Source organism: Podarcis muralis, chromosome 7, assembly GCF_964188315.1.
Source record: "Podarcis muralis chromosome 7, rPodMur119.hap1.1, whole genome shotgun sequence".
Classification (NCBI taxonomy): domain Eukaryota; kingdom Metazoa; phylum Chordata; class Lepidosauria; order Squamata; family Lacertidae; genus Podarcis; species Podarcis muralis.
The window spans coordinates 88,391,475-88,412,660 of NC_135661.1; the positions used below are offsets into that span (position 1 = coordinate 88,391,475).

Here is a 21,186-nt window from a genome sequence, read left to right on the forward strand (position 1 = left end):
GGGAGGTTGGGCTCTCTTTTGGCAAACATCTTTTTTGCAAAACAAAACATAATAAATAAATAAATCTCTTTTTTTGCGCGCGCGGGGTGCGTTCTCTCTTCCAAGTCAAATTCCAGGGCGGCCCCTCCCTCCCCGCTCCCCTCCAGTCTTTGGTGGAAGGGGGGGGGGGTTGAGGCTGCCTCCCTGCCTGGCTCTGCAGCGGTGAATAATCGCACCCAAAATGTCTGCAGCGCAAGGCGAGAGCAAGCCCGGGCGTGAATCGGATCCGCCTGCCGGCCGACCCCCCCACCTCCAGCCGCCGCGGTGCCCTGGAGACAGGCGGATCCGATTCCCAGAGAGAGAGAATCAGGGAGGAGAGGAAAAGGGGAGACGGAAAAGCAGGCAGACCCTCCCCTCGAAAATGGGGGCATCTTGGCAAGACCCCCCCCCCCAAAAAGCGGCAAGAAAAACGCAGAGCAGCAGTTTCCCACGCAGAGGTAGGAGGCGCGTTGGACGGCTTTGGGGAGGGGGGGACCCTCATTCCTCCGCCCAGTCCCCGCCTGGCAAAGTTTGGGGAAGTTTTTTTTGGGGGGTGAAGGACCCGCGCCCCCCAAACCCTTGGCCGCCCCCACCTAAAGGAGGCTTTTCGACCCCGGCTGGGCGCTTAGAGGGAAAAGTTTGCCAAAGTTTGGCCAAGTTTGCCAAAGTTTAGCCAAGTTTCCCAAAGTTTCCCCAAGTTTAGCCAAGGTTCCCCAAGTTTGCCAAACTTTGCCCCCGTCCCCTCGCCCTCCGCGGACCGACCTGGGGCTGAACGGGCGCTGCTGGTGCTTCTCCCGGGGGGGCTCCGGCCGCCGTCGCCGCCGTCGGGGCTCCTCCTGGGACTGATCCGCCGCCGCCGTGCGCCCCACGCCTCTTCCCGGGAACAGGTCGGGCTCCCTGCCCGCTGCCTCCGCCCACCGCGGCTTCCCTTGGCCGTCCAACAGGTAGGACAGCTCCGGAGCGGCTCCTGCTGCATTCTGGGACTGGTAGTCCTGCCCTGAAGCGGATTCTTAGGGCCGTTCACACGCACAAAGAATTGCATGTTGTGTTTTGGGGATTTTGTGGCATGGAAATGCATGTTTGTGTGCAAGCGTTGTTTACGCAAAGTATCTTTCCATTTTCCAATGTTTCTTTTTTTCTTTGCTTCTTTTCTTGTTTTCTAAATATTGTTGAACAATGTGTGAATGGTTGTGTTTATATGCATATGTTTGAAATTAAAACACACACTCCAATCGGGATCCGATTGGAGGCCCGCCGGCGCCCTGGGGGACCGACGCTGCAGGGAGACCTCTGAGCATGGGCAGAGTGCCCAGGCTGTCCCCGCAAGCCCTTCCCCTCTCTCTTTTTTTTCTGGGGGGACGAATCTGAAGTCGCTCCAGCTGCTGGTCCGTCGGAGGGTGGAGGGCGCTTATTTTAAGGTGTGGATAGGGGGGGTACAGCGCACCCCACCCCATGGGTTTTAATGTTGTATTTTCATCTTGTTTTTAAAGTTGTATTTTAATCAACTTGTTTTTATTATTGATTGTTAGCCGCCCTGAGCCCGGTCTTGGCTGGGGAGTGTGGGGTATAAATAAAATAAAATTATTATTATTATTATTATTATTATTATTATTATTATTATTATTGGAAACACTGCACCTTCCTGCTTTCAGTTGCATTCCCTGTCATTTTTTTATCATTCTGATTCGCCCTGGATTCCCGGGAGGGAGGGGGGCAAAAGTACTTTGCCCATGCTCAGAGGCCCCATCACTGTCTCTGATGAGCTAGGACGTGGAGGGCAGGCGGGGTGGGGGCCAGCTCAAACAACCGAGGAGAGGATCGGGAAAGAGGAAAGGTGACGGCAGCCTACCTGGGACTTCTCCAGCTTGGAGGGGGGAGAAGACTACAACTCCCAGCATCCCCCGCGCCCGCCGGGTGACACATGGCTTTGGAATGCCAGCTGCTGCCAGCCTTTCTCTCGGGCTCCAAAACCGGTCCAGAGAGCCGGGAGTCGCCCTCAGGAGTCAGCAGCGCCTCTCCCCGAAAGCAGAAAAGTAGCAGCCAAGCCAGGAGCGGTTCCTGGACTTGCCAGCCTGGCATTTCTCTCCCCTGCTGAAGATTAAGAAGTCCAACACCGGATTCCCTCCAGAGCTTCCTCTCCACCTTGGAAAAAACTCCATCCTTAATAAGAGGGTGGCTGACTTAGAATCATAGATTTGGAAGGGCTCCCCCAGGGTCATCTAGTCCAACCCGCTGCAACGCAGAAATCGCTGCTGAAGAATCCCTGGCAGATGGCCAACCAACCTCTGCTTAAAAGCCGCCAAGGGAGTCAGTGCCACTGCTGAATGTCTCTTACCATCAGAAAGTTCTTCCTGATGTTCAGTCGGAATCTCCTCTCTTGCAACTTGAAGCCATGGGTTCGAGTCCTACCCTCCAGTGCAGGAGAAAACAAGCTTCCTCCATCTACCATATGACAGCCCTTGAGATATTTGAAGATGGCTATCATATCATCTTGACTATGCAAGTCTTTGACTGTGTAGACCATAGCAAACTGTGGCAAGTTCTTATAGAAATGGGAGTGCCTGATCACCACATCTGTCTCCTGAGAAATCGCTATGTGGGACAAGAAGCTACAGTTAGAACTGGATATGGAACAACTGATTGGTTCAAAATTGGGAAAGGAGTACGGCAAGGCTGTATATTATCTCCCTGCTTATTTAACTTATATGCAGAATTCATCATGCGAAAGGCTGGGCTGGATGAATCCCTAGCCGGAATTAAGATTGCCAGAAGAGTTCACCATCCCTCAGACCTTGTGGGGGGCCAGACTATATTTTTTTTGGTGGGATAAACAAATTCCCATGCCCCACAAATAACCCAGAGATGCATTTTAAATAAAAGGACACATTCTACTCATGTAAAAACATGCTGATTCCCAGACCGTCTGCGAGCCGGATTGAGAAGGCGATTGGGCTGGATCCGGCCCCTGGGCCTTAGGTTGCCTACCCCTGTCCTAGTGTGACGCTCTAACCACTACACCACACTGGCTTTTAATCAGGAAATTTCCCTCCACTGCACCCTCAAAAAGTGCCTGGGAACTTTTTTGAAATATTAATTCTCTCTCTCTCTCTTTTTTAATGGTGCTTTTAAAAAAGAAAAAAGAAATCTTTAAGCTGTCTATAGAAAAATGTCTGGTGACCTGTCTATTGGATGGGGTCAAAGCAAAGCAAATGGCCTTTTCCGTTGAAAACGGTTCCTTGTGATTATGTCCCATTGAAATCAAACCTTTTAAAAGAATTTAGCTGCGGCATCAATGCTTTTTAAAAAAAAATAATAAATTTTAAAATCCCGAAATCCAACGACGCCCACAATTTGAAACACTTGCCGAAAAAAGGGGGGGGGAATATCTGTTTACAAATAAGACTACTCATGTGCATTTTTGTAAAGCAAACACCAGCAGGGCGAGAATTTATTTGGCCATAATTGAGGAGAGGCGAGTGAATCACCGTCGGACTCTTGTAAATTTAACATCCCCAAAGAGGAAACAGATAAAACGCACCTTTACAACCAGCTCACTCAATCAGAATATAAAAAGCCACATGTCTGAAACCACAAAAGCAACCACTGTGTCACAGATCTTTCCCTCAGACACAGATAAAAATTTTAATAGTGGTTTGATCGCCAGAATTTACATAGAACCATGAAGGAAGTCGGCACCCAAGTCTCATTCTGCCTTCTTAATCTGATTCCCACCTCCCAATAAAAACTGAAAGACACAACGCACAGACACAAACCCTATCAATTTGTCTAATCTCTGCAGTCATAAGAACCTGGTCTTGCAGGTCCTAATCTGACACTCTAACCACTACACCACGCTGCCTCTTAATCAGGAAATGCCCCCCACCCCTCGAAAAGTGCCTGGGAACTTTTTCACTTTAAAATTCAGAATATCTATGTGCATTTTTGTAAAGGAAACACCAGCAGGGAGAGAGAATTTATTTGGCCATAACTGGGGCGAGGCGAATGAATCACAGTCGGACTCTTGAAGATTTAACAGTCCAGAAAAGGAAGCAGATAAAACTCACCTTTACAACCGGCTCACTCAATCGGAACATCAAAACCACACGCCGGAAACCACAAAATCTATCCCTTTGTGACATATCTTTCCCATAGACACGGATATAATTGTTGCAAGTGGTTTGATCTCCAGGATTTAAAGGTAAAGGTAAAGGTCCCCTGACCACTAGGTCCAGTCGTGGCCGACTGGGGTTGCGGTGCTCATCTCACTTTATTGGCCGAGGGAGCCGGCGTACAGCTTCCGGGTCATGTGGCCAGCATGACTAAGCCGCTTCTGGCGAACCAGAGCAGCGCACGGAAACGCCGTTTACCTTCCCGCCGGAGTGGTACCTATTTATCTACTTGCACTGGTGTGCTTTCGAACTGCTAGGTTGGCAGGAGCAGGGACTGAGGAACGGGAGCTCACCCCATTGCGGGGATTCGAACCGCTGACCTTCTGATCGGCAAGTCCTAGGCTCTGTGGTTTAACCCACAGCGCCACCCGCGTCTAGGATTTATATAGAGCCAGAAAGGAAGCGAACATCCCAGTCTCGTTCTGCTTCCTCAATCTATTTCCCAACTCCCAATAAAGGTTAAAAGACACAGCGCATGCACAAACCCTTTCAGTTTGTTTAAGCTCTGCAGTCGTAAGGCCATAAGATCAGGCTAGCATCCTGCTCTCCCAGTGGCCAAATACCTCTAGGAACCCGGGTGGACTGCCTCTGGACCTGGAGGTTCCATAAGAAGAGCCTGCTGGACCAGGTCGATGGCCAATTTGGCCAGCATCCTGTTCTCCCAGTGGCCGACAAGGTGTTTGAATGGGAAGCTCAGAAGCAGGATCTGACCACGAAAACGCTCTCCCCTCCTGGTATTCAGAATTAATGCCTCTGTCTGTAGAGGCGGGGCATAGCCGTTGTGGCTCTAAGCCACTGATAGTCACGGGTAAGTCTTATCCTTTGCAATCCCACGTATCAAATGAAATCAAATCACCGCACAGAACTTGCAGGTGGTGTTTTAGGTGGTAGATCTGTTCTTAACCACCCACAGAGCACGCATGCAAATATATAATCCTCTCTTTCGTCCATGCAGGTGGGTGTGTCTTTTAAAGTGGAATTGTGGCCATAATAACCAAAAGGGTACCCGTGCCACACCTAGGTTTACCGTCGACTTTCCTTCTACACTTCAGGATCTCCTGGCGCAGGATTCCTACACTCTCGGGGCCTGGTTTTAAAAAGTGCTATTCTCTTCCCCAGAGCATCCCTGGCAGTAGGGTTAAGGAAAGCAACAGCTCCATCTGTCAGTGCTTAAAAGAAACACGCAGCAGACTTCAATGCAGTTTAGCGCTGTACAATTAACTCCAAGGCACTTCAAAAGGCAGGCTTCTCGGCAGTGCGGAAGGAAAGGCCCTGTCGTGTTTCGTCGAGGAAATGAAGGAGGCGTGAGTGGCTTCATAAGCCAGTGGCTAAAAAAATATCAATGTCCTTCAGTGCTGCTCAAGTAATTCTAATGCACTTGGAAGGCTGAATTGCAGGATGAGAGGCTAATGGAAGACATAAACTGAAATATATGGTATAATAATAATAATAGTGGAAAGAGTGTCATTGCACATGTGCAGAGTGCCTTTCCCTCACCACCACTGAGTAGCCAAAGCTGACTCCCACTTATCTGGGGTTTGAAGTGCCTTGATTTCGGTCAGGCCATATAACGTCTCCTGTTTTCAAAAATAAGCACTGGGTTTTTCCCTGATGGCGGGGCATAGAAAACGCTGTTTTTAAAACACAACATTTGCAAAAAGCCGCGGCTTCTTTCGTGCTAGGAGCGCACAGAAGGCAATGCACACAAACACTCACTTCCACGCATACAGCCACACGCGAGACGCATGCCTGGACCAGACGTGTGTTTCAGACCTACGAACGATGCGTCATAAATAAAAGAGGGAGGGAGGCAATGATGGAGGGGGGGCAGGAATGCTTTGCAAAAGGCCCTTTTTTTAGTGCAGAAACAGAACATCCCTTGTTGGGTCATCAGAAGAAGTGGGAAACGCGTAGGCACGCCACGGTCCGGCCACCCCAACCTGGTGCTCTCTTTGGAGTTCTGAGTTCGAAACAGCTGGCGGGGACCGGATCAGGGAAGTCTGTAAGACATATCTGGGGACCAGTCAGGGAGCAGGACTCTTTAATGGATGGTCAGCGGACGTCTGCCCCACCCGTCTGCAGATGGAGGGCCTCCCGATCCCATCAGTGTCAAGAAAAGGGCAGCCCACAGACTGGACCTTGCAGGGATTTTTCTGTCCGCCATTCTTGCATGGGCAGCTGGGAGAGAGGCAGCTCTGCCTGCGTCCGGACTTCAGAGGGGAACGTCTCTCTCGGACAGGGGCAAATTCGTGGCTTCTTCTTGGTCTCTGTGCTGGGCCTCTGGTCTCCCTGCGCCAGGGAGTTTGCAGCTGCTGAAATAAAACCACATGCAACAAGTTTGGGGGGTGATGCTGGTGAAATAAAAAAAATTAAAGTCTTATATATATAATGAATGTTCATAAATGTACCAAGCAAACACGTACATAAAGATATAAACCACATGTCTGAAGCAGCACAGGAAAACAGCCCTGAAAACCATTTCGATTCCCAGACTGACCAAATGATTTCTCTGCAAGGTCAAGGAAAATGGAAAAGCCTCCCCATTGTCTTTTCCTTCACAAATCCTGTCTTAATGGTATGTCTGTGTTTGAATAGGGCGAGCCTGTGGCTCAGGAACTAAGTATCTATCATTACAAAAGACTGGCCAGGCTCCCCAGGGTATCCAATCAAGTGACCATTAACAGGTAACCTGCCAGACAGGAGGTAAACAACGCACTCAGATTTCTGCTGTAGACCGCCTTTTCTGTGATGTAGATATGATGTATCTGGGGTGGTGGTCTTGAGCTACACCCCTTCTGTGATGTAGGTATGATGATTCTGGAGGTGGTCTTGGACTCCAGGGCGGGCAATTTAAAATGTCTATATTAGGGTGGGCACACCTTGGTTCTGGGTCTTCCTCCTTCTCCTGCGTGAGAGGGGAGCACCCTGTTGCAACAGTTCAATAAAGATCAGGCTTACGAGCTGCTTTGCTTCTCAATATTCTCTGGTTGGCCTCTGTTATTTTCTCCGACTGATGGAGAACCTACAAAGGACTCTATTAGGGCTCTTGTGTCCCCCATAAGGGAAGAAGGGCAGATTTTCGTTTATTACACTGGAGAGGTCTGAAGGTGCCAGTCGCCATCAGATCTGCTGACTTTCCAGAATTTTGCATCGCTGGAGAGGAGAATTCAGCACAGCCTGGCTAGAGAACAGATGCAGGATTTCAGCCATGGGTTCTTTCTGCTCCCCACCCTGGAGATGGAGGGGAAAGAATCTGGGACCTTCTGCATTCAAAGGGATCTGTCACTGAGCTAGCGCCTTCCGCTTAGGAACAAAGCGAGATTCTGGTCCTCATGATTACCGGTAATAAAGGGCTGATTTAAACAGGAACGTCCCTTATGCCAGGGCTGAAGCAACAGTGGCACCTACAGGCAGCCCAGGACATTGCAAACCCTATCGTAACATTGCCCTCTCTCCCTCCATCCATCCTGAAGCCAGAGGGGGGTTATGCTCTGGCCCCACCCACCATCTAGAGAACTAAGGGGTGCCGGTCGGGTGTGAAATATGCACATAAAAGCACGGTGCCCCTCCAGATCAGACTGCACTGCTCTCGTGTACCTACACTGGTGTGAAAGGCATCAGGCTTGGCTCCCGGGGTCTCCTCTTGGCCCCAATCCGGTGGCTCCTGGGGAAAGGAGAGACAGGTAAATCTTTCTGCTCTTTTTTTTTGGCAATTTTATTTATTTATTAACGTTCTTATGTAGATTCCTATGATGTAAGTCACGAAATTAAAAGACGCCTGCTTCTTGGGAGGAAAGCAATGATAAACCTAGACAGCATCTTAAAAAGCAGAGACATCACCTTGCCGACAAAGGTCCGTATAGTTAAAGCTCTGGTTTTCCCAGTAGTGATGTATGGAAGTGAGAGCTGGACCATAAAGAAGGCTGATCGCCGGAGAATGGATGCTTTTGAATTCTGGTGCTGGGGGAGACTCTTGAGAGTCCCATGGACTGCAAGAAGATCCAACCTCTCCGTTCTGAAGGAAATCAGCCCTGAGTGGTCACTGGAAGGACAGATCCTGAAGCTGAGGCTCCAAGACTTTGGCCACCTCAGGAGAAGAGAAGACTCCCTGGAAAAGACCCTGATGTTGGGAAAGAGGGAGGGCACAAGGAGAAGGGGACGACAGAGGACGAGATGGTGGGACAGTGTTTTCGAAGCCACCAGCATGAGTTTGACCAAACTGCGGGAGGCAGTGGAAGACAGGAGTGCCTGGCGTGCTCTGGTCCAGGGGGTCACAAAGAGTCGGACACGACTAAACGACTAAACAACAAGAAATGATGTGAGTCATGGGCCCCGCCTGCTAGGCTGCTCCCTAAAATATCCCTGGTTTGCTCCTTTCTATATCAATTGCTTTGATAAGATATATATTTTGTTATGTGCAAATGGCTTTAGATGCCTATTAGGCCCATAAATTACCATATAGCATATATTCAACACAAAAAACAGCGACCATTTGTTATTGACAAAGGACAGCTGGACATATAAAGGGCCCCATTACCTTCAGGAGCTGAGGGCCTCATCAAACCTCAATCTGGCCCTGGGCAGGAAGGTAGCCTTGGCAACACCTATGCTCAGAGATCTGCTCTGCTTCCCAATGGCCACAGTCAAGGTGCTGCTATTAATATATAAAGCCCTGAACAATTTGGGACCGGTTCACCTGTGAGATCACCTTATCCCAAGTACCTCCCCCTCAACCGCTTCGATCTCTGGAAGTGGCCCAGTTCCAGATGCCACATAAGACCCAGTTCCACATCTGTAAGAAGTCAATATTTTAGTGTGGCAGCACCTGCACTCTGGCACCTGGCAAATAGATGGTGATGCATGTTTTCATTGTTCATTTTATCTTTCAAATGTTTTAAAGAGTTTTCATGGTTAGTTCTGCTGTTCTGGCGGTTCCCTCCCTGCGAGAAGCCAAGTTACAGGGAACCAGGCAGAGGGCCTTCTCAGTGGTGGCGCCCACCCTGTGGAACTCCCTCCCACCAGATGTCAACGAGAACAACAACTAACAGACTTTTAGAAGACATCTGAAGGCAGCCCTGTTTAGGGAAGCTTATAATGTTTAATAGGTTATTGTATTTTAATATTCCGTTGGGAGCCGCCCAGAGTGGGGAAACCCAGCCAGATGGGCGGGGTATAAATAATAAATTACTATTATTATTGTTATATACCACTTACCTCTCGCCTTTCAAACGTTTCCGCCGAGGCCTGGAAAAAAAGGAAAACATATATTTACACTCTAGGTAACAAGCGGAAGGGGAGGGATTCATTGAAGCTGATCTGGTGTGCGTGCCTCCCGTAGAAAAAGCACCCAGTCCTGCATCCTGTTTTCGAAGTGGCCAAATATCCCTAAGAACCCAGGAATGCAGATAGACTGCCGCTGGAGCTGGAGGCTCCACAAGGACCTAAGAAGAGCCTGGCTGTTGGATCAGGCCAATGGCCTAACTACTCCAGCATCCTCCATGAATTTGTCTCTTCCTCTTCTAAAGCCACCCAAGTGGGTGGCCATCCCTGCTTCCTGTGGCAGTGAGTTCCATGGTCTAACTCTCTGCTGTGTGAAAGGAGCCCTTTCCTTTATCTGTCCTGAATTTCCCAACATTCAGCTTCATTATATGTCCATGAGTTCTAGTCTTGTGAGAGAGGGAGAAGAGAAATTGCCACTTTCTCCATGCCACACATGCAAAACATGCTCTAAGTGTGATTTGACGAATGATCTTATGAATATCTACACGAGTTTGGAAGGCAGTAGACAGCATCTTAAAAAGCAGAGACATCACCTTGCCAACAAAGGTCCGTATACTTAAAGCTCTGGTTTTCCCAGTAGCGATGTATGGAAGTGAGAGCTGGACCATAAAGAAGGCTGATCATCGAAGAATTGATGCTTTTGAATTCTGGTGCTGGAGGAGACTCTTGAGAGTCCTATGGACTGCAAGAAGTTCAAACCTCTCCATTCTGAAGGAAATCAGCCCTGAGTGCTCACTGGAAGGACAGATCCTGAAGCTGAGGCTCCAAGACTTTGGGCACCTCAGGAGAAGAGAAGACTCCCTGGAAAAGACCCTGATGTTGGGAAAGATGGAGGGCACAAGGAGAAGGGGAAGACGGAGGACGAGATGGTGGGACAGTGTTCTCGAAGTTACGAACATGAGTTTGACCAAACTGCGGGAGGCAGTGGAAGACAGGAGTGCCTGGCGTGCTCTGGTCCAGGGGGTCACAAAGAGTTGGACACGACCAAACGACTAAACAACAACAATTGGAAGGCAGAATAGCCTGGTGTGGGTACAAAACCCAACCCTTTCTCAGGTATACTTAATCCTGCTCTAGTTAAATTATGAGAAGACAAATTAGCAACTAATGATTCTGTTGAAATCCTTTTCTCCCGTGAGGACGTGTCATCTGGCCCTTGCAAAAACCTGGATAGCACTTACCGGATCGAAGCTGCAATTCCCTATCTCTCTCCATGTCACTGTCACTGTGACTGGAGGCACTAATGGAATCACAGTCACTAGTGAAATCACGTGGCGTAATACCACCAGCATGCCTTCTGGTCTGTTTGTTCTTGTTTTTATGATTATCACTGAACCACCAATATACGTTGTTGTGAGCATAATCATTTTTGTCCCCGTTGAATTTCTGCACTTTCAATTTCTTGACCTCCTCCGTGAAGGTCTTTAGATCCTTCTCTACATTCTGCATCAATTTGTCCATTTCCTGAGTTTTTAGTTCAGTTTTCAGATTATCCAATACCATACTTATGTATAAACTTCGACCATATCGCTTCTTCCTCTTCTTTTCCCTGAACTAAAGAGTCCCAAATGCACATTTTCTTAAATTCAGGGAATGGGTGGATATGGGAGAGAGAGGGGGGAAACACTCTGCACGTGCTCAGGGGCACTTTTACAAGTGCACCATACATTATAGGGATGAGCTGTGGTTTGGAAAATAGGTTCTGGGGTGCAGCGAGAATGAGCTGTGGCGTGAAAGTGAACACTTTATGCCACCCCCCGACATCCAGTTGCAGACCCTCCCTGCCAAATCTCCCAGCTGGCTCCTGCTTGGCCTTCGTCTTACCTGCAAGAGCAGCGGGTGTGCTCCACAAACTTCATTTCTTCCTGCTGAGTCGTGCCCAGGATGGGGCTCACACGGACCACCTGCCAAGAGGAAAGGGAGACACGTCACCTTCCACCAGCTGCACCCACTCCAGCTCCTGTCCTCCCCAGGCACCTGCCACACTAGAGGGCGGAGACCATAGCTGTCAACTTACAGATTTGGAAATAAGGGACCAGCAGCCTCGAAAATAAGGGATCAGCAGCCAAAATAAGGGATTTTCAGAGCACAGGTATGTTCAACTTCTGAGCCCCTCCGAGCCAACGGCAGAAAGCCCAGCTAGCAGCCAAATGAAGCCTCAAGCGGTGGTTTCCACAGTGCAGCAACCCGGCAAAGGGGATGCAGCAAGGAAAACCACCGTCACCTCTCCGCTGGGAAGTGCTGAGCAAAGGCGAGTCCCCAGGCAAAGCGGCCAATTTGATTGGCACAAGGCATGCAAGCTCCACCCCCCAGTCGTTCTTAGACTCCTTATTGGGTGAGCAACGCAGCCAAGCAACACAGTTGGAGCCTCCCTCCTCCCTGGCCGGCAGGGAAGGAGGGAGAGGAGCTGCTTCCTTTGAAACCCGGGAAATTTAAGGGACATCATCAATAAGGGACAGCAGCGGGACACGGCGCTGGGATAAGTGAGTTTCCTGCCAAATAAGGGACGGTTGACAGCTATGGCGGAGACAGTGTGCTGGGGCAGACTGAACTTTGGGCCTCATCCAGCCAGACATACCCTCGCGTGCCTGATAGGCGTCTCGCCAAATCCTGGGTCAGATCCAATGTTAGTCATACGGATTCGACCCATTGGCATCCATTGTGGAATCACAGAGTTGGAAGGGGCCTCCCGAGGGTCATCTAGTCCAACCCGCTGCAATGCAGGAATCTCAACTAAAGCACTCATGAATGATGGCCATCCAGCCACTGCTTAAAAACCTCCAGTGAAAGAGAATCCATCACCTTCCGAGGTGTTGAACAGCTCTTTACCGTCTTGCCTAAGGTTTAGTCTGAATCTCCCGTCTTGTATCTCGAAGCTAAGGGTTCGAGTCCTACCTTCTGGAGCAGGAGAAAACAAGCTAGTTCCATGTGATGAAAATGACGTATAGGTGGTATATTACACTGGTGAAACTGGCTAAAATGTATAAAACAAGTAATAATGTTGGAAATGTAAAGAAAAGGAAGGAACTTTTTATCAGATGTGTTGGGAATGTATAAAAGTGAAAAACTTCTGGGAAATGATATATAATGAGATGAAAAAAATGTTGAAATATACATTTATTAAGAAATCAGAAGCATTTTTACTTGACATTGTAGGAGATGAAGTTAATAGACAGGATTGTAAGTTGTTTTTATATGCAGTGACGGCAGCAAGAATATTACTGGCACAAAAATGGAAGCAAGAAGAAATACTGACGATAGAAGAATGGCAGATGAAATTGATGGACTATGCAGAATTGGACAAATTAACTGGAAGGATTCGAAACCTGCAGGATCAGAGATTCTTAGAAGACTGGAGTAAATATATTAATTGTTTGAAAAGTAATAGTAATGAACAGATTACGCTAGTAGGATCGCAAGAAGTTTTGTAAGGAGAACTATATGAAATATTGCAAGAAAGACTATGAAAGAATTATTAGTTGATGGCAATTAAGAGTAACAGAAACGCAGAATAAGTGAAAAAAGGCGGAAAATCATCAGGGGTGTTGACGGAGGTCTAAAAGAATGTATAAGATAAGAAGATATGTGATTGTTGGAAATGATATGTTTTTAAAAAACATATATATCATACACACACACACACACACACACACACACACACAAACTAGTTCCTTCTTCCATATGCAAAGGTGGCTATCATATCACCTTTCAGTTTCCTCTTTTCCAGTCTCAGCAACCTCAACCGTTCCTTGCAAGACTTGGGAGGTTCATCTGCCATGAGTTTTTTAGTTGTGATCCCTGCATTGACTGGGGGTTCAGCTACATGACCCCAGGGGGGCCCTGCCAACCCTACAGTACTATGAGCGTTAAGTGTGCCTCTAGTTTTACATGTAACTAAGCAACTGTGAGTCCGGAACCCTGAGCAGACCCCAGTTGCTGCAATGAGTGGAGTGAGATTGAGGGAACACCACCAGAGCTTTGCAAGGTGGTGACGTTAAGAAAGGGCTGAAGTTGCGGTTCCTGCTTTGCAGCGGGTTGAGCTGGATGACCTTTGGGGGTCCCTTTGAACTCTACAGTTCCGTGATGCCTCTGTGGTTCTAGGGCTCAGGGCAGGGCAGCAGCCCTTTCCCTACCGGCGCACCTGCAAGTCGATGGTCCGGGTCTCCACGGCGATGCACTCCAGGCTCTCGTCTCCACAGCAACCAGCGCATCTCCAGAGGGGGACGCAGGGGGGCTTGAAGATGTGCTCGGCCTCGTGGGGGAATTCGCTCAGGATGTCCACCAGGGTCTCCCGGGCTCGGCAGTAGCTGCGGCTCCAGACCTCCTCAAAGGGCACCACTGAAGAACATATAGTCAATATCTACATGAAGCCGCTGGGAGAGATCATCAGGGGGTTTGGGCTGGGTGTCCATCAATATGCGGATGATACCCAGCTCTACCTCTCTTTCAAATCAGAACCAGTGGAGGCAGTGAAGGTCCTGTGTGAGTAGGCTGTTGGAGGACGGATGGTGGCTAACAGATTGAGGTTGAATACTGACAAGACAGGAGGACTGTTTTGGGGGGGACAGGGGGCGGGCGGGTGTGGAGGACTCCCTGGTCCTGAATGGGGCAACTGTGCCCCTGAAGGACCAGGTGCACAGCCTGGGAGTCAGTTTGGACTCACAGCTGTCCATGGAGGCGCAGGTCAATTCTGTGTCCAGGGCGGCTCCATCTGGTACACAGGATGAGACCCTCCCTGCCCTCAGACTGTCTCGCCAGAGTGGTGCATGCTCTAGTTATCTCCGGCTTGGACTACTGCAATGCGCTCTACGTGGGGCTACCTTTGAAGGTGACCCGGAAACTGCAACTAATCCAGAATGCGGTAGCTAGACTGGTGACTGGGAGTGCTGTGGTTAGTTCTGAGGAGTACTGAGAGTGAGAAGTTGTGTTGTAAATAGTAACTTTTGCATTGGCTCCCAGTCCGTTTCCGAGCACAATTCAAAGTGTTGGTGCTTACCTTTAAAGCCCTAAACGGCCTCGGTCCAGTATATCTGAAGGAGCGTCTCCACCCCCATCAATCAGCCCGGACACTGAGGTCCAGCTCTGAGGGCCTTCTGGCGGTTCCCTCACTACAAGAAGTGAGACACGCTGCCCAGTCTTGAGCCCCAGGGACAGTGCTGGATTTACGTATATAAGCTAAACAAGCTCCAGCTTAGGGCCCCACTTTCTTGGGGGCCCCAAAGAAATTTAAAGGAAAAAACCTGGATGTACATTGCCAAAATATAAGATACAAAACAAATAAAACCTACATACAGCAACAGTGTTTTGTGTTGTGTAGGCTCCTGTGATGTAAGCAATGGGCCCCGCCTGCTAGTCTGCTCCCTCAAATATCACTGGTTTGCTCATTTCTATATATAGGGTGCCGACATTCTGCATGTGCAAATGGCCTGAGATACCTATTAAAAGTAAAGTTAAAGGGACCCCTGACCATTAGGTCCAGTCGTGGCCGACTCTGGGGTTGCGGCGCTCATCTCGCTTTACTGGCCAAGGGAGCCGGCGTCCAGCTTCCGGGTCATGTGGCCAGCATGACGAAGCCGCTTCTGGCAAACCAGAGCAGCACACGGAAATGCCGTTTACCTTCCCGCCGGAGCGGTACCTATTTATCTACTTGCACTGGCGTGCTTTCGAACTGCTAGGTTGGCAGGAGCAGGGACCGAGCAACGGGAGCTCACCCTGTCGCGGGGATTCGAACCGCCGACCTTCTGATTGGCAAGCCAAGACTAAGTGGTTTAAACCACAGTGCCACCCGCGTCCCCCTTTACCTTTACCTTTTTATAAAATCTAAATGGAACTCCAGCCAGTAATCTGGCCAATGCATTTTGGACCGACAGAAAACCCCATGTGGAGCACATTGCAGTGATCCAGCCTGAAAGTTACCAGTGCCTGGAGTTCAGTGGCCAAGTCATCTCTGTCCGAAAGGGGTTGTAGCTGGCAAACAAAACGCTCTTTGACACTGGGTGCAAACTCTGCAGTTTGGAAGGTTGTGGCTTTTCCACGTGGGGAAGGCAGTGAGTTTTTCAGAAAGGGGAAGGTGGGGACAAGAAACTCACCTCCTGCTGGCTGCTCAGAAGTCAACACCGGCTGTAAGTGAACGGAGGACCAGTTAGAAAGGAGAACCTTTGGGTGGGGTCTGTGATAGTACGCTGAGGTCCAGCACAGAGAGCCTTCTGGCGGTTCCCTCCCTGCGAGAAGCCAAGTTACAGGGAACCAGGCACAGGGCCTTCTCGGTGGTGGCGCCCGCCCTGTGGAACGCCCTCCCACCAGATGTCAAGGAAATAAACAACTACAGTGGCACCTGGGTTCTCAAACGCCTTGATACTCAAACAACTTGGAACCCAAACACTGCAAAGCTGGAAGTAAGTGTTCTGGTTTGCGAACTTTTCTCGGAAGCCAAACATGCTCCATTTTGAGTGTTATGCTTCCGATTTGAGTGTTATGCTGAGGTCTGTCTGTTTTTGCTATTTTGCTTTTTGGTTTTGGTTTTGTGACTGTGTGAAACCCAATTCAGCTACTAATTGATTGATCGTGTGACTGCAGTACATTGTTTATTGCTTTCATTTTATGGATCAATGGTCTCGTTAGATAGTAAAGTTCATAATAAATTGCTGTTTTAGAGGTTGTTTTTAAAAGTCTGGAACAGATTAATCCGTTTTGAATTACCGTACTTTCTTTAGGAAAGCGCGCATTGGTTTTGGAACGCTTTGGTTTTGGTACGGACTTCTGGAACGGATTAAGTTTGAGAACCAAGGTACCACTGTGTGTGGCTTTTGGAAGACATCTGAAGGCAGCCCTGTGTAGGGAAGTTTTTAATGTTTGATGTTTTCTTGTAGGTAGACCTTAATTCTAAAACAGTTCTTTTAAAACTATCTAGAAGCTGCCGTACCAGGGATAGCCACTAGATGGCGGTCCACCGCTACAAGACAATTAAAAATTAGCTTCAGCTCAAGGGAATCAATCCGCTGGTTTTCGGGGGCAAAAATGATTGTCTATAATCATTTTATCATTCCATAAAATTTATACACCGTTTAATTGTATAAAAAAGAGATATACAGCAGTTTGCAAAAAAAAAACAACCCAATGAAATTAGCAATAAGAGGAACTGACGACAATAATTTGAGTCTTTCAAAAAATTTAAAGGCTAAAAACAGGCTAAAACAAATTAAAACTCGCACCAGCTTTCTCAATATCTGTGCAAAACGGCATTAATTCATTTATTTACAGGCTACAGCTCGTCTCGCCATGCTTTTGAACGTGCGCGTGTCCACGTGCAGAGAGAGCCTTGCCCTGGAATTTCTTAAATAAATTAATAGCATTGCCTAGTGGTTAGAATCCCCCACTGGACCGTGTCGCTGCCTCTCAGCCTAACCTACCTCGCGGGGTTGTTGTGGGGATTAAATGAGGACGGGAGGCATGCAGGCGCAGCTCCTTGGAGGAACAGGTGGGGCAGAAATATGGTAAATAAATAACAATAAATAAATATTTTTTTAAGGCAAAGACCTTCTCCTTTTCTCAGGCTTCCGAATCAATTCGAGCTGTTTTGCCTCCGCTGGGTTATTTGGTTTCTCTGCCGCTTCTAGGGATATTACTGGGGCGCGGCGGTGCGGCATATTTTCCCCTTACTTTTAACGTGGCTTATTTGGCTGTCGCTTAGACGATGGAGCGCATCTCGTTTCGGCTGATCCAGAGGACAGGACCCAAACCAAACAAGAAAAGGCGAATTCAAGCTCAACATGAGAAATACCCTCTGGACGGGACAGGCGCAGAGCTGCCCTTCGCAGCTCATAAGGCTCATAAGCAGAGGCGATGAATAAGGCAATGACATTAATAATGTCTAATAAATACAAAAAAAGTTCGCTAATGAACGGAGAAGAAATCTGTGCCTCTGCTGCCAAAAAAAACCCCGCTTTGCAAGGACCACGGCGCGCTCTGCCTGGGACAGAAATAGTTTCTCGCCTCCTTCCAAACTCTCTGCACCCCCAGATGCATTTTTTAAAAATACGCAAGGCTGGATAGTTCAGGGGAATTTAACACCCGTCTCCCGCTGGCTCTGCCCACGGCAACTGCGAGGCGAGGCTTCCTTGGACACATGGGAAGACCTTCGTGCTGGGTAGAAGAACGGTCTTTTTCTTCCCTTTTCCACTTTTTGAAGAGGGCATGCAGGAGCCCCGAGCCCTGGAAGAGACCCCCGCGCCTTTCCCTCCTCCTCCAGACCCCACCCGGTGCCACCCGGAGGCTCTTTTTACCTGAGCGCACAAGAGGGCGATTGCCACCAGGTACCCAGGGACTGGCATCCTCTTCGTCCTGGATCTGCTCGAGGAGCGGCCGATGGGTGTTGGGGCAGCGAGGTCCAGGCTCGCCCAGCTCCGGAGTCAGCAGAGGAGGGCATCAGCCAAGCCGGAGGGTGGCAAGCGGGCGGCACGGACCGGGCGCTCCATGGATGGCAGCGGAGAGGGAGACCCTTCTTCTGACCCGCTTCTCCTGGAAGTTGGAAGCAAATAGGAGGATGGACGAAATGAGGGAGGGAGAGGCTGGGGGGGGCTGGGGGGGCGGCAGGAAGGGGCAGAGGGAAGCGGAATCAGGGCATGTCCTGGAGAGAAGGAAATAAAGTTGGAGCTCCACCCCAGCTGGAAAAAGGAGGGGCTTTCAAAGACAGGCTGCCCCCCCCCGTCGAAGCTCCAGCTGGAGCCTCTCCAGGGCTCTGTCTGTGCTCAGGGCACCGGGGGTGAGGGGGGGGGTGGCAACTTAGCAGAGGCTAGGGAAGGATCCCTGCGCCCTGGCACGGGCAGCGGCGCCTGCGTGCGTCTTGGCGCACGGACACGGGGCGCTCCTGTGGCCACGCAGGTGGAAGGGTCTTGTGGCATCTGAAAGGAGGGCGGTGCCAGTGTTGTGCAGTGGTCAGAGCGGGGGTTCGCAAAGTGGGCCGTGGCGCCCCCTGGGGGCGGGATTCACCGAGGGGCGCTGGAAGTGGTGATTTAAGAACCCTGCTTTGCTGCTGTTGTTGTTTAGTCGTTTAGTCGTGTCCGACTCTTTGTGACCCCCTGGACCAGAGCATGCCAGGCCCTCCTGTCTTCCACTGCCTCCCGCAGTTTGGTCAAACGCATGCTGGTATCTTCGAGAACACTGTCCCACCATCTCGTCCTCTGTCGTCCCCTTCTCCTTGTGCCCTCCATCTTTCCCAACATCAGGGTCTTTTCCAGGGAGTCTTCTCTTCTCATGAGGTGGCCAAAGTCTTGGAGCCTCAGCTTCAGGATCTGTCCTTCCAGTGAGCACTCAGGGCTGGTTTCCTTCAGAATGGAGAGGTCTGATCTTCTTGCAGTCCATGGGACTCTCAAGAGTCTCCTCCAGCACCATAATTCAAAAGCATCCATTCTTCGGCGATCAGCCTTCTTTATGGTCCAGCTCTCACTTCCATACATCACTACTGCGAAAACCATGGCTTTAACTATACGGACCTTTGTTGGCAAGGTGATGTCTCTGCTTTTTAAGATGTTGTCTAGATTTGCCATGGCCTTTCTCCCAAGAAGCAGGCGTCTTTTAATTTCGTGGCTGCTGTCACCATCTGCAGTGATCATGGAGCCCAAGAAAGTAAAATCTCTCACTGCCTCCATTTCTTCCCCTTGTATTTTCCAGGAGGTGATGGAAAGAACCCTGCTGAAGCGGCTTTATTAAGCCAGACGTGTGGAAACGGGTTATCACTTCATCAAGGCCACCCATTGCATTGAGAATGTGCTGAGCAGCCAGATAGTCCCCAATAATGTGGAATGCTAAGACTCTGGCTAAATGACTGTCAGATTTTGAAAGGCGGGAGCCGCTCGACTGAGTTCATCTGTGCTGTTGAATTAATTAAACTACATTGTTTAGATTGGAATCCGAATAAAGATGCAATTAATCTTCCCTGCTTTGAATTTTATTGGGCTATTATCTTGCTCATTGGGTCGTGGAATCTGCTATTTTGAATAATGCTTTCTATAGGGTGGGTGGGGTTCTGGGGCATGAATTTATGGAAGCGAAGGGGTGTCACTGGGAGCCACTGCAATAATAATAATAATAATAATAATAATAATAATAATAATAATAATAATAATAAATTATTTTTACCCCGCTTATCTGGCTGGGTTTCCCCAGCCACTCTGGGCGGCTTCCAACAGAATATTAAAATACAATAGTATATTAAACATGAAAAGCTTCCCTACACAGGGCTGCCTTCAGATGTCTTCTAAAAGTCTGGTAGTTGTTCTTCTCTTTGACATCTGATGGGAGGTCGTTCCACAGGGCGGGCGCCACCACCGAGAAGGCCCTCTGCCTGGTTCCCTGTAACTTGGCTTCTCGCAGGGAGGGAACTGCCAGAAGGCCCTTGGAGCTGGACTTCAGTGTCCGGGCAGAACGATGGGGGTGGAGACGCTCCTTCAGGTCTACTGGGCCTTTGAGGCCATTTAGGGATTTAAAGGTCAGCACCAACACTTTGAACACTGCTTTAGGATGTAGGATTGAGACCTGGGAGAGACTAGGGTTCATATCCTCCCACTTGGCCATGGGGTTCACCAGGTGTAGCCTTCAGGGCCAGTCACTGCCTGACAGCTTAACCTACCTCGAAGGGCTGTTGTGAAGATTAAATGAGGAGCAGGAGGGGAACCATAGGTCCTTGGAGAAAAGGGGGAGATATAAGTACAACAAATAAACAAGAAGAAGAACGCACTGAGTGGGAAAGAATACACTTATCTGATCCCTAGAATGTCATCCTGAATTGCATGGGTATCTAAGTCCATATTGAGGCCTGCGGAGATGTAACCCATGTTTAACCCATTGTTTTAAATGGTTTTTAGCATGGGTTTTTAATGGTTGTTGCTGCCCTGGGACCTTGGAGTGGAATGGTAGGTGATAAATGATTGTAATTAATGATACAATGCATACCTTTATTAGGCCGGCCAAAATACCACAAAATGAAATATCACAAAATCAGCTCCTGAGTCCTCCAGAAATCTTCATCAGGCTTGATGGGGAAAGGGAGGAGGGGGGAGGGGAAGGGTTTTGGTTTTTAGGCTGTTCAAAACATGAAGATTCAGGCCAACATTTTCCCCTCCCTGCCTGCTTCCCATCCCATCTCACTGTTCCGTTTTCTTGCTGGCCTGTTGAAGGACTGTGAAGAAACCAAAAGCTTCCAGCCTATTTTGCAATATTTGGTTTGGCCTGTTATGAGCTCTGGAATTTTTTTCTTACAGATCAACATCTCTCTCTCTCTCTCTCTCTCTCTCTCTCTCTCTCTCTGTGTGTGTGTGTGTGTGTGTGTGTGACTTAGACAGAGAGATATTTGATGCAGGCATCTGAAAGATCACCACATCTGCTGAGGAAAGGGGTCTCTGCACATGCTCTGGGGCACTCTCTTCCACGACAATAATAATAATAATAATAATAATAATAATAATAATAATAATAATAATAATAAATTTATAGCCCACCCTCCCCAGCTGAAGCCGGGCTCAGAGTGGCTAACAACAATAAAAGTAACACAGCATTCTAAAATCAATTCATTTTAAAATCAATTCAAAATCAAATTAATGACAACCATTGGGCTAGAGTTCTGTGAGGATTATCAAAGGAGTGCAAAGGAGTGCAATGCACAAGCCCCAAGGGGAGAAGAGAAGACAGGGTGGTGATACGATAAAGGTAAAGGTAAAGGGAC

The 21,186-nt window shown here is 48.9% G+C and overlaps 2 protein-coding genes and 1 long non-coding RNA gene across 10 annotated transcripts in view; 1 reads left to right on the top strand and 2 right to left on the bottom strand.

Annotated features, from left to right (window-relative positions):
• The window catches only part of PPP1R13L (protein phosphatase 1 regulatory subunit 13 like), a 51,732-nt gene extending 50,723 nt beyond the window's left edge, over nt 1–1,009 (bottom strand). For 2 of the 5 annotated variants that reach the window (XM_028741916.2, XM_028741915.2), the window contains exon 1: nt 781–1,009. In XM_028741916.2, the coding sequence (XP_028597749.2) occupies nt 781–994 (214 nt within the window). In that variant the 5' untranslated portion in view covers nt 995–1,009. The remainder of the gene's footprint in view (nt 1–780) is intronic. The other 3 variants (XM_077932393.1, XM_028741919.2, XM_028741917.2) reach the window with 3 other exon arrangements.
• On the top strand, nt 185–19,400 carry LOC144328526 (uncharacterized). Of its 2 annotated transcripts, none has more exons than XR_013393790.1 (2): nt 185–476; nt 19,137–19,400. It is a non-coding gene; the product is annotated as an uncharacterized LOC144328526 (long non-coding RNA). The 2 variants fall into 2 exon arrangements; XR_013393789.1 differs by lacking the exon at nt 185–476 and adding an exon at nt 17,297–17,779.
• Nucleotides 3,326–18,753, bottom strand: LOC114603133 (snake venom vascular endothelial growth factor toxin HF-like). Of its 3 annotated transcripts, none has more exons than XM_028741912.2 (7): nt 17,750–18,751; nt 15,557–15,587; nt 13,609–13,805; nt 11,292–11,371; nt 9,402–9,431; nt 7,789–7,851; nt 3,326–6,496 (listed from the first exon to the last, which is right to left on the bottom strand). In XM_028741912.2, exons 1-7 carry the CDS (start codon nt 17,795–17,797, stop codon nt 6,400–6,402), a joined length of 546 nt encoding a protein of 181 aa, XP_028597745.2. In that variant the 5' UTR covers nt 17,798–18,751; the 3' UTR covers nt 3,326–6,399. The 3 variants fall into 3 exon arrangements, with proteins under 3 accessions (XP_028597745.2, XP_028597744.2, XP_028597747.2); XM_028741911.2 differs by having other exon boundaries at nt 3,326–6,499; nt 17,750–18,419; XM_028741914.2 differs by lacking the exon at nt 7,789–7,851 and having other exon boundaries at nt 3,326–6,499; nt 17,750–18,753.
• Nucleotides 19,401–21,186: the final 1,786 nt, after the last annotated feature.